General features: G+C 40.3%; 1 protein-coding gene across 1 annotated transcript in view; it reads left to right on the top strand.

The window, feature by feature from the left end:
* Positions 1 to 13,215, top strand: part of LOC127533520 (NACHT, LRR and PYD domains-containing protein 3-like) — a 137,625-nt gene that overhangs the window by 103,428 nt on the left and 20,982 nt on the right. Inside the window, exons 8-9 of the mRNA XM_051946711.1 lie at positions 4,829 to 5,002; positions 7,092 to 7,265. Of these exons, the coding sequence (XP_051802671.1) occupies positions 4,829 to 5,002; positions 7,092 to 7,265 (348 nt within the window). The remainder of the gene's footprint in view (positions 1 to 4,828; positions 5,003 to 7,091; positions 7,266 to 13,215) is intronic.

The raw sequence follows: 13,215 nt of genomic DNA, 5'->3' as shown, positions 1-13,215 counted from the left end.
TTGTCTTTTAAAAAGAAAAAGTTATTCCAGGGGTTAAATGTTCACAGGAGCTCCATCCTTCTGTGAATGAAAACCTACAGAAATACAAATGTCTCAATCCTCCTACAGAGATGGGTGTTGGTCAGTGCTGGAGAGGGACAGCTTATCTGAGTTTTGATCAGCTCAGGAATTCCAGAGCCTTTGCAGTACAGTGAACCCTCATTTATCACGGGGGTTACGTTCCAAAAAGAACCTGTGATATGCGAAATCCGTGAAGTAGTCAGCTTTATTTTTTACAGTTATTATACAATACTGCACTTGGGGGAGCGCTGCAGCTGCAGCCAGGTGGACGCCGCGGCGGTACTCTTGCCTCAGAGAGCGGCCGGCTGAATCAACGGGAGCAGTCGGGGGTGGGGAAGGCTCCCGCCGGTGCTCTTCTCCAGGGGAACGCGGCTGCGGTGGCCAGAGACGGCTGGGGACCACGTCCACTGTCCGGTTGACGGCGGGGGAAAAGACTAAGGCTGCTCCGTCAGCTCCGTCTTTCAGGGTGTCTCACTACATGGAGACCAAGGAGAGAAATGATCCAGCGCTCCACAGCAGGCAGCGCTGGCCTGAATGGCAGAGGAGACGAGGCGTGGAGACTGTTCACGTTGGTCAGTCCCTTAGCCAATTAGGATGCAGAACACAAAAAAGCATAAAAAAAACTGCACTAAAAAAATAATCCGTGAAACAGCGAAGCCGTGAAAGGTGAACGGCATTATAGCGAGGGTTCACTGTATTCCTACAGAGCGGTTCTGAGAGGGGTAAACGGATCTTGACGGGGACAGGAACCCGGACAGCTGGTCCTAGGCAGGCAGAAGGAGAAAACACGTTAAAAGCGTACAAAAAAACTCAGCAGAGTCTAGAAATGGCTAGAAGGCAACTGACTGGTGAGTCTAGTGCAACAATCTGGCAGAGAATGGATGAGTGAACCGGTCTTTTATGGCAGCAGTGGTGATTAGTGGAATGCTTCTCAGCTGTCCGGGCTCCCGTGCAGCGGCTGATTGTCTGAGTAGACACAGCTGTGACAGCCGGGCTCCACACTCATAGATAGGCTGAATCCCAAACCGCCCCCTACACACTATCCCTACACACTACCCCTCCGTTTGTGCGTTCCCGCAGAGGGTCCTCCATATTAAGGGCCGTCCCAAACCACGTAGTGAGGAGGGGGAGTGGACTGTTCAGCCCTTAAATAGCGAGTCTGCATCGATGCTCACTCTGGACAACTTTTTCAGGAAGTGCAACGTCGAAATGGAGGAGGAAACAAACATATTGATGTGAGTTCCACATGCGTCCTTTATTTCTCCCACGCCTTTTTCACACTGACAGAACATCACAAAGAGTGGTGTAAAAAGATAAAACAAAAGAAACAAATCTTCTTCTCTGCTGACGTTTGATTTAATTGTGCACCCCCTGACACCTTAAAATTTGAACACAACTGACAGAATTCATTTATTCATTTGTTGGATTTGAAATGCCAGATAATAGGATTGGAAAAGATGTGAGTGAAAAAAAAATGGGATGCTTTCGTCTTCTGGAAGCAGCAGCGATCCTTGTTAGTTGCAACCTGTGCTACAGCCATGACAGTAGGCGTCTTTCTGTTACCATGGCGATGACGCCTTCCGTTTTCCGGTGAGGCAACAGGGCGTCCCATTCCTGCCGATCGTATTTATACCCTCCCCCTTCAATAATAGGTGCCCTCCACAGCTGCGAGTGTGACTTCTTTTGGAGTGACACTCGGTAGTGGAGGGGGAGTGTGTAGGGGGCGGTTTGGGATTCAGCCGTATACATAGAAAGGCTAGATAGCTTCCAGACGCTGTGAGCCAATGAGGGCTGACGTCGCTACGCGGCGGCCATCTTTCCTAGGGGCTGCTGGCTCACTGATAACATTAATGCCTATGGAGCATGTACGATTTAATTAACCAGAGCTTGATCAATTTTCAACCGATTTTTAAACGGTTTGATTTGTCATAAACGCCAGAGATGTCGTTATGTTATTGCATATTTACGGATAATTATAACCATGGACTTTCATATTAAATTAAAAAAGTAGATAGTAGAGCATTACCTGCCATAGCTGCACACACACACACACAGTGAAATTAAATCCTCAGTGTTTATGTTAAACATTTAATAGTTTGATATTTTATATTTCTAATTAATACATATATTAAATATAAAGGGGTAAGTTGACCCACATGATATTTTAAACTTAAACTGAACAAATAATATATGTACATTATATGAATTGTGATTCATATTGGTTCAGGCTTTTGGTTCATCTTGCCCCATGGCCATCGTTTTGATAAAACCTAATTAATTTAAATGATTCAGAATGATCTTTTGCTAAATGATTCACATAGTTCTATACATTGAATATCACTAACATGCATAATGTATAAGTTTAGACCTGGGTCCATTTGCTTTAGCATAAAGATAATTATACCACAAAAGTCAAAGAATTCCACAGCCAGTTGGAAATGATGTTTGTGTTCTTATTTTAGGGTCTCGTGACAACTCCTGTGTATAGTTTTAAAGATCAAGGGGATGGTTGGTTCATCTTACCTGTTCTCCCCTACGTATATTTTATTATACGTTTTTAAATTAACACATTCAGTAACATGACATCAAGGTTTCTTTTATTAACAGGTGCGCACAATTACAAAACAATTCAACATTCACTCCAAACCAGCAGTAACACTAAACCATGCAGCATTCACTCCAAATCAACAGTCAAAACCGTCCCTTCTTAGAGCAACTTCCCATTGCCTCCTCTTCTCTGCGTTTTGGGGAAACCTTAAAAACATGAGAAGATACAAGATATATGAATTATTGACAACATTTTACACCCTTCTTACCTTTAACGTTAATAGTGAGGACAAAATACTGAGCTAAATGATGATATTGTTGGGGTAATTCATAGCCTATGCTTGAATGCTGTTATGAAAACCTAAATAACAGTAATATGTTAAAAGAATATTCAATGATTATTATGTAAACAAATGGTAGAAACATTTCTAAAACGTCAGGGTCAAAATAACTTGTATTATAAAAGTACAAATCCTCTAAGTCAGTAACAATTATCCTAAATATGTCCCTTAAATCATTTCTCTACAGTGAAAGGTGATTCCACAGGCTCTTGTTTTGAAGGAACGTTCATTTGAGCATCCATATGCTGCACAAAGTGTGGCATCTTGCACTGTAGGGGGGTATTTTTGCAAACACAAAGCCAGCCAGTTACTGTATCACAATGAATCTAAATCTAGGATATATTTCACTAATGAAACAGCTTGAAAATCATGTTAAAATGAAGGAGTAATTATGTCTTTCCCACCTGTATAGAATTAAGTCCAGGTTACTTTGTAATAGTCCAAGTGGCTCACATGTCTCATTCACAACCTCTTGTTTCTTTGCTAGCTCATGCCCAACTGCATCCACACAAATTGTCATTTAGACAAAATATGTTGTTGTCACAAAATTATAATTGGTCTCACGGAAACCTGTATAATAATTGAAACTCCCAGATTGCAGCCTTGCAAATGGCTGTAACAAACACAAATACGCAGCGATTTTCGAAAAGAAAAACTGCAATTTCAACAGGTCTGCGTGGCATGAATCATAGCCACGTTATTAAGGTTTTTAATAAACCAAACCGTTTGTACATCCGTCAAGAATTCAGCAAGTTAAGTGTATTTTTGTTTGTGTAGTCGCTCACCTTCCATCCACTACTATAGAGCGCTCCAGAACAGTCCCCCTAGGTAAGATGGCCGACCGGTGACGACGCCGGCGAAAGTCCCATCAGCCATCTAGCCTTTCTATGTATGTCTATGTCCACACTGAGCTCTGTTGGGGAGGAAACACAAAGAGGGAGAAAAAAGGAGGGAGAAGAAGAAGAAGGGAGGGGGTTTGGGATGGCAGGTGGGTGAGGGTGAGGGTGAGGAGGGAGCCTGACATGTTTAGTCTCAGATGTTCTTCAGCTGCTTCAAACGCTGTGAAAATGTGGATTTTTCATGTTCTTGTGTTTGAAGCTGATAAATGAATGAAGACAGTTTTTCTCTTTCATTCTAATAATTGTTCCATCAGACAGTTCTTCTGAGGTTCTTCCTTTGGCTGATGGAGGAAACATGCAGATCTGCTGAAACACATGAAGAACTGTAGAGGTTCTTGTCCAGGTTTTATCACAGCATCAGTTCTTATTACATGAGGAGCTTCTGGAAGCAGTCTTCTACAATCAGACATACAGCTTTGAAATGATTTTTTCCCTCTTCTTTGAGTTAAATATCAGATCTGAATCATTTCTGATGTATGGGAGAATTGATTTAATGGAATTATTGCTGTTACTATTCTGAGTTGGTTTTTAATTTCTTTCTTTCTCGTAATTTCTGATGTTTTTCTTGAAATGCTTTGTATTTATTCTTTCTGTAAGTGTGGTGTGAACATTGAGACAGAAAATAATCTTCTGATCCAGATGTTCTCCTCAGAACTTTGTGGAGTCAGACGTGGGATCAGATCACACTGACAGACTGTGGACAGTATGGAATCCTAAATGGAAGTCCATCTTCTGTCCTCCATCTGCAGATGAAACACGAAGATTCTAGATATAAGTATTCCAGATTGAAAGTGTGCAGGTGTGAGAGAGGCTGATAAGAATTCAGTTTGATGTCAAACAGTCAGAGAAGATGAGCTGAAGCACTGATTTGAAGAACCACATGTCCAACAGGATCAGTCGAGATGTTCTGCTATCAAATGAAGGAAATATAAAATGTTCTCTTTCATAACAACATGTTTTGTCATTTATGTCTCATTACAGACTTTCTGACTGTAGACTCTCAGAGAGTCACTGTGAAGTCGTGTCTTCAGCTCTGAAGTCCAACCCCTCCCATCTGATAGAACTGAACCTGAGTGGAAACAACCTGCAGGATTCAGGAGTGAAGCATCTTTGTGATGGACTGAAGAGTCCACACTGTAAACTGGAAGCTCTCAGGTCAGGACTCATCAACCTGTTCAACTGGTGACCATTTAAAATGTGTTTTTATTCATGAGGAACAGAACAGCTGAGGTGGGAGGTTTTCTGTATTTCTATGACTCACATCAGTTCTGTTACTGACCTTTAGCTCTAGTTTCTCTTAATGAGGCCTCTTCCACTACAGGAACTTAAAAACCTGGAACCTGCATCACAGAACCAGAACCTGTAAGAACCTGTACAGTCTTGGTTCCAGGTTCTGTTTTAGTTTCCACTGTTTTACAAATACAATTTTTCAGATAGACGCCAATGACAGACTTCTGGTCTGTCAGAAACGATGGAGTGAAGCAGCAGCCCTGCAGGTGAGGACAGTCATCATGACTGTTGATAAGCAGTGTCCTCATGTCCTCTGGTCTGTGGGTAAGGTCAGTCCAGTCTTCCTGCTGCTGATGGCTGAGTCCCTTCAACTGAAGTGTTGGTGAAGGATAGAACATCCATCCAACCTGTGGTGAGCTTCATGGTCTCTCTGCTCTCCCTGAAGAGGAGCTACACCCTCATAGGGACCCTATGACCTTTTTCAGATGTGAGGCTGTTAAAGGTTGTTGGTTCCTTTCAGACTGTAGGGACTGAGAGCCAATCACTGGGCAGCAGAGTGTCTCCTGAGACTGAGAAAGAATGAAGAGTCCAGCTCACTGACGCTATGAGGAGTCCAGACTTCATCAAGAGTGGAGATAAACATTTTAAACACATGAGTTTGGAGATCCTTAGTCTGGTTCCAGTGGGATTCATGTGTGAGTGAAAACCAAAGCCTGAGTCTCAACAGCACAAGAAGAAACAAGAAAAGCACTCATGGAGCGCAGTACTCCACCAACACTGTTCATTCCCCCATATGGCATTGTCAGAAATGCAGCATATTTTTTGTAGAAATGCAGCATTTTATTACTATTGTTACTACTGATGATGAGAAATGACGGCACTATAGAATGTGTCCATTAAATATAGATGTACCCACAAAGAAAATGAACTAAGCACAGACATGTGTTATGTATGTGTACGTTACGTACGGATATTGAATTGTGTGACCTACATATGTGTAAATTATTCTTACAAAGGTCTGTTGATCAGTTCATCACTTTCTGCAAGGCTTTGTTTTGATAATGTTAAAACAACCATTCCCTCCATGCTTTTATTTTGAAGGTGTATTTTTCATGTTACGGGCTTTTATTTTTCCACCATTCCCGTGGCACAGGAAGTGTTTATCTAAGAAGCGGTGTCTTGACATGAGGAAGAAGCTGCCGAAAAGTCTGAAAATTCACATAAGGATGGAAGGACAACTCAGAAACACCCTCACAATTTAATCAATTGTTTCTTGAATCATTTCCAATGGATAAGTCAGTAGTAGGATCACAATCATGTGACCGTCATCAGGCAGCTGATGCAGCGTTCACTTCTTGTCATGGTTACAGTGACGCCGTGCCGGCCGCTATCTTTCAGTGGGAAATCCTGAACAAATCCATGGATCCAGTCTATAAGCTGCATCACTGCCAAAATCTAATGAGGTGGTCCTTGTGTCATTTCTGATCTTCCCTACAAGTTTCATCCCAATCCGTTGGACAAACATACGCCTATCGTCACAAAACCGTTCCTTGGTGGAGTAATGAAGGAACATGAACAACAAGGACTGGAGATCAGAAGATGTTTGTTCTGTAACATCAGAGAATCAAATCAGAATCAAAAATAAAGGTGGACAAAGAAATGAGTGAAAAAATCCAACATTATAATCACAGTAATGAACGATACTGACCTTTATTGGATTCATTTCTTCTTGTTTGGTCTGAATTCTTCATTTAGTAAATCTAAACTGTCAGTTTGTTTTTATGAATCTGATCAAATACTTTACTTCTCAGCTTCAAAGTAATCTGATTACTGTAATGTGCTACACTTTGAATTATTTTCACATTTATATAATATTGCAGAGGACTGTCCTCATTGCTGCTGTATTCTGGACATAGTGGGATGTATTTGTTGTTAAATTCACTGCTGTCTTTTCAACAGGACAGAAAATACTGTACTTAATGTTTTACTTCTTTTCTTGTCTTTGTCTCTTCAGACTGAGTGGCTGTAATCTGTCAGAGAGAAGCTGTGGAGCTCTGTCCTCAGTCCTCAGCTCCCAGTCCTCCAGTGTGACAGAGCTGGACCTGACTAACAACAACCTGCAGGATTCAGGAGTGGAGAGTCTTTCTGCTGGACTGGAGAGTCCACACTGTAAACTGGAAGCTCTCAGGTCAGGACTCATCAACCTGTTCAACTGATGACCATTTAAAATGTGTTTTTATTCATGATGAGCAGAACAGCTGAGGTGGGAGGTTTTCTGTGTTTCTATGACTCACATCAGTTCTGTTACTGACAGTGGCGTGCACAGATAGACACCAGGTGGTGCTAGAGCACCTGCCCCTTACCCTCAGTATCAAGCAGGTGTCCTCCACGTCTCAACGTTATAAAAAAATGTAAACATTAAACACACACACAGAGACACACACACACATGACCCGTGCCGTGACTCCCCCATCTCGTAACGTGAACACCACCATCCAGGTAACACCTAAATGAATCCAGTGTTTTGTTCATCAGCCTCAGTTGCCACACGGTGCATTTATTACTCCACCAAGGAACGGCAGAGTTATGTAACGATCGGCGTACGTTTGTCTGTGAATCTGTTAATCTGTTTGTCTGTCTGTGTGAAACGTTACTCATAAACGGACTCATGGATTTGGCACAAATGATTAAACTGTGGGCTGTTTCTGAGTCCCGCTACATATTTAGGTCACGTATGAAGCAAACCCCAGACAGACAATGGTGAAGCTCCTGATGGTTCACAAAGCCTTTATTATGTTCAGCCGTCAGCCCTATTTTGAACATAAATTCACCTTTCTGTCCTTCACTCCTTTCTTGTCTCCATTCCAGCTGCTTCTAAGTTTAAACACATCCTTTACTAGACAGCAACAGTGGAACCGTTTTCTTTCATCTTTATGTGAATTTTCTGACTTTTCAGCAGCGTCTTCGTCATGTCAAGAAACATCTTCTTAGATAAACACTTCCTGTGCCGCTGGAATGATCACACAATAAAAGCCCTTACCATGATGACTTACCAAATGGTGGCTGATTTGATTGCCCCAGTGATCTGTCATATTATTAACCAAAGTTTGATAGAAATGTTATGTCCTCAAGAATGGAAAAAGGCAAAAATAACACCACTGCCAAAGAATGCAAGACAGTCATTTTCTGGACCTAATAGTCGTCCTATAAGTCTACTGCCTGTGTTAAGTAAAATAATGGAAACTGTGGTCTGTGAACAAATTAGAACTTATTTTTCCTTAAATAATTTAACCACGGATTACCAACATGCATACAGGAAAGGACACTCCACAGCAACTGCCCTAGCTCAGATGACAGATGACTGGTTAATGGATATAGAACAAAAGAAATTAGTAGGAGCAGTTTTGCTGGATTTTACAGCTGCTTTTGATATTATTGACTATGAAGTATTGATTAAAAAGTTAGAATGTTATGGGTTTTCACAGTCAGCAATGTTATGGTTGAAAAGTTATTTAACAAATCGAAAACAACAGGTTTATTTCAATGGTAGTTATTCTGATGAGAGGGAGGTCAGCTGTGGAGTGCCTCAAGGGACTTGTTTGGGACCTTTATTATTTACAATCTTTACCAATGACTTACCACTAGTACTAGATAAGGCTACTATATCAATGTATGCAGATGATTCTACAATTTGGTTATCGGCACCTAAATGCTCAGAGTTAAATACATCCGTACAGCAGGAATTGCAATCTGTGGTGGAATGGATCAGGAAAAATAAGTTGGTTCTTAATGTATCGAAGACAAACAGTATTATATTTGGTACAACACATACTTTACAAAAACAGCCTGAATTGAATCTTTTTATAAATAAAGTGCCTGTTAAACAAGTACAAGAAACAAAATTACTTGGTGTTGTGTTAGATAATAAATTGTCATGGACTAAACATATTGATAAGATGATATCCAAGATGGGAAGTGCTGTTTCTGTTGTGAGAAGGTGTGCAGCTTTCATGTCACTAAGCTTAATTAAACTAGTGTTACAATCTTTAGTATTATCAGTTCTGGACTACTGTCCAGTAGTCTGGTCGAGTACGTCACAAGAAAATATAAAAAAGTTGCAAATTGTACAAAATAGAGCAGCAAGAATAGCTTTGCATTGCGGTTACAGAACAAATATCATAGCCATGCACAATTGTTTAGACTGGCTATTGGTTAAGGAAAGATTATTGTATTCATTGCTGGTTTTTGTTAGAAACATTCTAATTACAAAAAACCCATCAATCTTGTATAGAAATGTACATTTTAGTTCAGCTAGACATAGCTACGCAACCAGACATGCTACCAAAGGAAATTTTACACTACCCAAGTCAAAAACAAACACAATTAAACAATGGTTATGTACAGAGCTATGCAAGAATGGAATAAACTACCAGGAAACATTACACAAGAAAATAGCAAAATAATTTTCAAAAAGTTAGTCAAAAAACATCTGTGTACAATAGAGACTTAATATAAGTCAATTGGAAGTACAAGTGTTACTTAAAACTGCACCTTTGCAACAGAAATAGTTCTAGTGAGATGAACAGTAAAAGAATGGGTGACTGTCAAATCTGATTTAAATTAATTGTTAAATCGGGGTTTGTGCTTCAATGGCGTTGGGTGTAATATCGAAGGGCAAAAGAAATTTAGTTTTGTGTGACCAATATACATAATATATGTAGATCTATGTAGTTATGATATGTAAATATTATATTTCACTGCTGACCTGGGAGCGGTTTTGTATTGTCTGTGTATTGTTGTGTTGTGTATATTTTATTTTATTTTTTTTGTTTTTGTTTTATGTTGCATTTGTATATGGATTGTATTGTAAATAATGCAACTGCATTGATACATTGTAAGGATGTTGTATGGACCCCAGGAAGAATAGCTTTGGCATTGCCATAGCTAATGGGGATCCAAATAAATCAAATCAAAACCATTAAAAATACACCTTCAAAATAAAAGCATGGAGGGAACGGTAAATTTAACAGTAGCAAAACAAAGGCTTGCCAAAAGTGATGAACTGATCAACAGACCTCTATAAAAGTAATTTACATGTGATTTGGTATGAATACATAACATGTACATGCATAACACATGCCTGTACTCAGCACAAGGTCATTTTTTATTAAATATTTCATCCATCAGAAATGATCCATCAACTGAGCAGCCTTGGCAGAGTACTGCGCTCTCTGAGTGCTTTTCTAGTTTGTCTCTGTTGTGAAGTAGCCTGTCTCATGTAGCGCTAAACAACCGTCAGAGGTGGGTAGTAACGAGTTACATTTACTCAGTTACATTTACTTGAATAGTTTTTTGATAAATTGTACTTTTATGAGTAAATTTAAAGCACAATACTTTTAACTTTTACTTGAGTATGTTTGTGGATATGAAACGCAACTCTTACTCCGCTACATTGCACTTCACGGCTCGTTACTTCTCTTGTTATCCAAGTGATAACGCATATACTTCTTTATTTTGCTAGATACACACTTCCACAAAAAGTTCTACCACATGACTGTATTTCACCAATCAGAGGTCGTCATTCAGTCACATGACCGCACAACTGTGTAGCTGCCGGGCTCGTATCTGTGGCGTGCACAGACCAAGATGATGGACAGAGGAGGAGGAGGAGGAGGAGGAGGAGGAACACCCGTGGCCTCACATACGGAGCATGTTTAGCTTACACGCATCGCAAAAGAGCAGCGACACTATGCGGTGTCTTCTGTGTCTGCCAAAGCAAACCAACATTGCTGCGTTTTTCTGTCTCTCTGTCTCTCAGTCCGTCTGTCTACTCTCTCTTATTTGGACACAGACACCTGTTATATGTAAAGACTGCCTTGTTCTAAATATAATCTACCTGGTTAGCCCTGATGTGCCATTTGGAGGGCAGGTTAAAGGTTCATGTATCTTTTCACTGTAAGTGTGCAGGGTTGTTAGCTTTGTTTTGGTTTAATGTTGTGGAAAAACTGCTATTGAAGAAGGTTTAGAAATTGGTAAACCTTAGGTTACATGTTTGGTTACAGTCATTCAGTATGTCTAATATTTTGATGTTAAACCTCAGGGACAGTCTTAAAGAATATTTTAAAAAGAAAATGCATGAAACATGCAACGCTGGCAAGAGCGTGTTTCTTGAAATATAATTTATTTTTCTTATTTTTTTCACATAAAGATTTAATTTATTATCATTTTAGTTAAAGAGCTTGACCTGAATATACACTTTATTGAATTTACATTTATATTGTATGTCTGACTGAATTCATGCACAGAAGACAAATAAATCGGATGTTTCTGTTACTCACTGCTTGAGCAGTTTTTTCACCAAGTACTTTTTTACTCTTACTCAAGTAATTTTTTAGAGGACTACTTTTTACTTCTACTTGAGTCATGTTTTTCTAAAGTAACATTACTCTTACTTGAGTACAAATTTTGGCTACTCTGCCCACCTCTGACAACCGTGCCTAAATTAGCCAGCTGTCCGCCTGCTTAACAAGCTCGACACTACCCATAATAATAATCAATGAACTGACATAACGTGACGACGATGACCTCACAACCAGTGTTATTTGGTGAATTGGTACAGCATATGATCTGTATACTATAACTGAATATTTAGTTTGTGTAGGTTTATTATTAGCCTGCAGTAGGTTGAGGCAACACTTGCTGTGACTAATTTGCTAAATGACAAAAAGAAAAAGTAGTTTTCTGCCTTGTTGTAGCCTAATGTCAGGAATCAGTCTTGATGTTTTCGATCTCTTTTAATTTACCAATTTTAAGGTACAATGTTTTATTGACTCTTTGTGTGTCATTATTAAGATGCTAAAATGAATGCCGTTCCAGAAAATGTGTCCCTGATTTTGTTATTTTTTCAAATCTCACACTGTTATATTCAGGCAGCCGGTGGCTCTACACGCTGCACAAGGTGCCCTTTTTTTCACTGAACAACTGCCCCCAAAATGTCTGTGCACGCCACTGGTTACTGACCTTTAGCTCTAGTTTCTCTTAATGAGGCCTCTTCCACTACAGGAACTTAAAACCTGGAACCCGCATCACAGAACCAGAACCTGTAAGAACCTGTACAGTCTTGGTTCCAGGTTCTGTTTTAGTTTCCACATTTTACAAAATAGAATGTTCCAGATAGACGTCAATGAAAAGGAAACACCAGAACAAACCTTTAGTGTTTGATGTTTGTTCGATGACTAAACTCTGCAGTTCAGCTGTTGGACAAGAAGCAGGAAGGAGAAGATGTGGAGAACAATGTTCAAATGTTTGACCACCTGAACAGTCCACCTTCTCACCAGCAGAGATTCTGATTGATCCTGATGACTCTGTGATTCCTGGATCACCTGATAGGTGGACTTACTGCTTGCTGTATCTGGACATAGTGGGATGTATTTGTTGTTAAATTCACTGCTGTCTTTTCAACAGGGACAGAAAATACTGTACTTAATGTTTTACTTCTTTCTTGTCTTTGTCTCTTCAGACTGAGTGGCTGTAATCTGTCAGAGAGAAGCTGTGGAGCTCTGTCCTCAGTCCTCAGCTCCCAGTCCTCCAGTGTGACAGAGCTGGACCTGACTAACAACAACCTGCAGGATTCAGGAGTGGAGAGTCTTTCTGCTGGACTGGAGAGTCCACACTGTAAACTGGAAGCTCTCAGGTCAGGACTCACACTTTGAAAGTGAAAGAAAATGAAAGATTGATTCTTTATTTGCTTCAGATGCATCAAATCTGCCACCAAAATGTAGCTGAAAGACAAAAAGAAAACAAAGAGAGAGAAACATCAGCCAAGTGTTGTCCATCAGGTTTGTGTTGTTTTGTGTGTGCAGGCTGTCAGGCTGTCTGGTCACAGAGGGAAGGCTGTGCTTCTCTGGCCCTAGCTCTGAGCTTGAAGACCTCAAATCTGAGAGAGCTGGACCTGAGCTACAACCATCCAGGAGACTCAGGAGAGAAGATGCTGAGAGCTAAAGTGGAGGATCCACACTGTAGACTGGAAACTCTCAGGTACAGACAGACAGACACTCTCAGGAAGCTTTTAGCCTACCTTAACACAAAGAGTGGAAGCAGAAGAACACTGTTAGCTCAGCTACACACCATGACTGAAG

This window comes from Acanthochromis polyacanthus, chromosome 4 (genome assembly GCF_021347895.1).
Source record: "Acanthochromis polyacanthus isolate Apoly-LR-REF ecotype Palm Island chromosome 4, KAUST_Apoly_ChrSc, whole genome shotgun sequence".
Classification (NCBI taxonomy): Eukaryota; Metazoa; Chordata; class Actinopteri; family Pomacentridae; genus Acanthochromis; species Acanthochromis polyacanthus.
The sequence above is the reverse complement of the archived record's forward strand: the minus strand, read 5'-3'. Positions and strand labels throughout refer to the sequence as shown.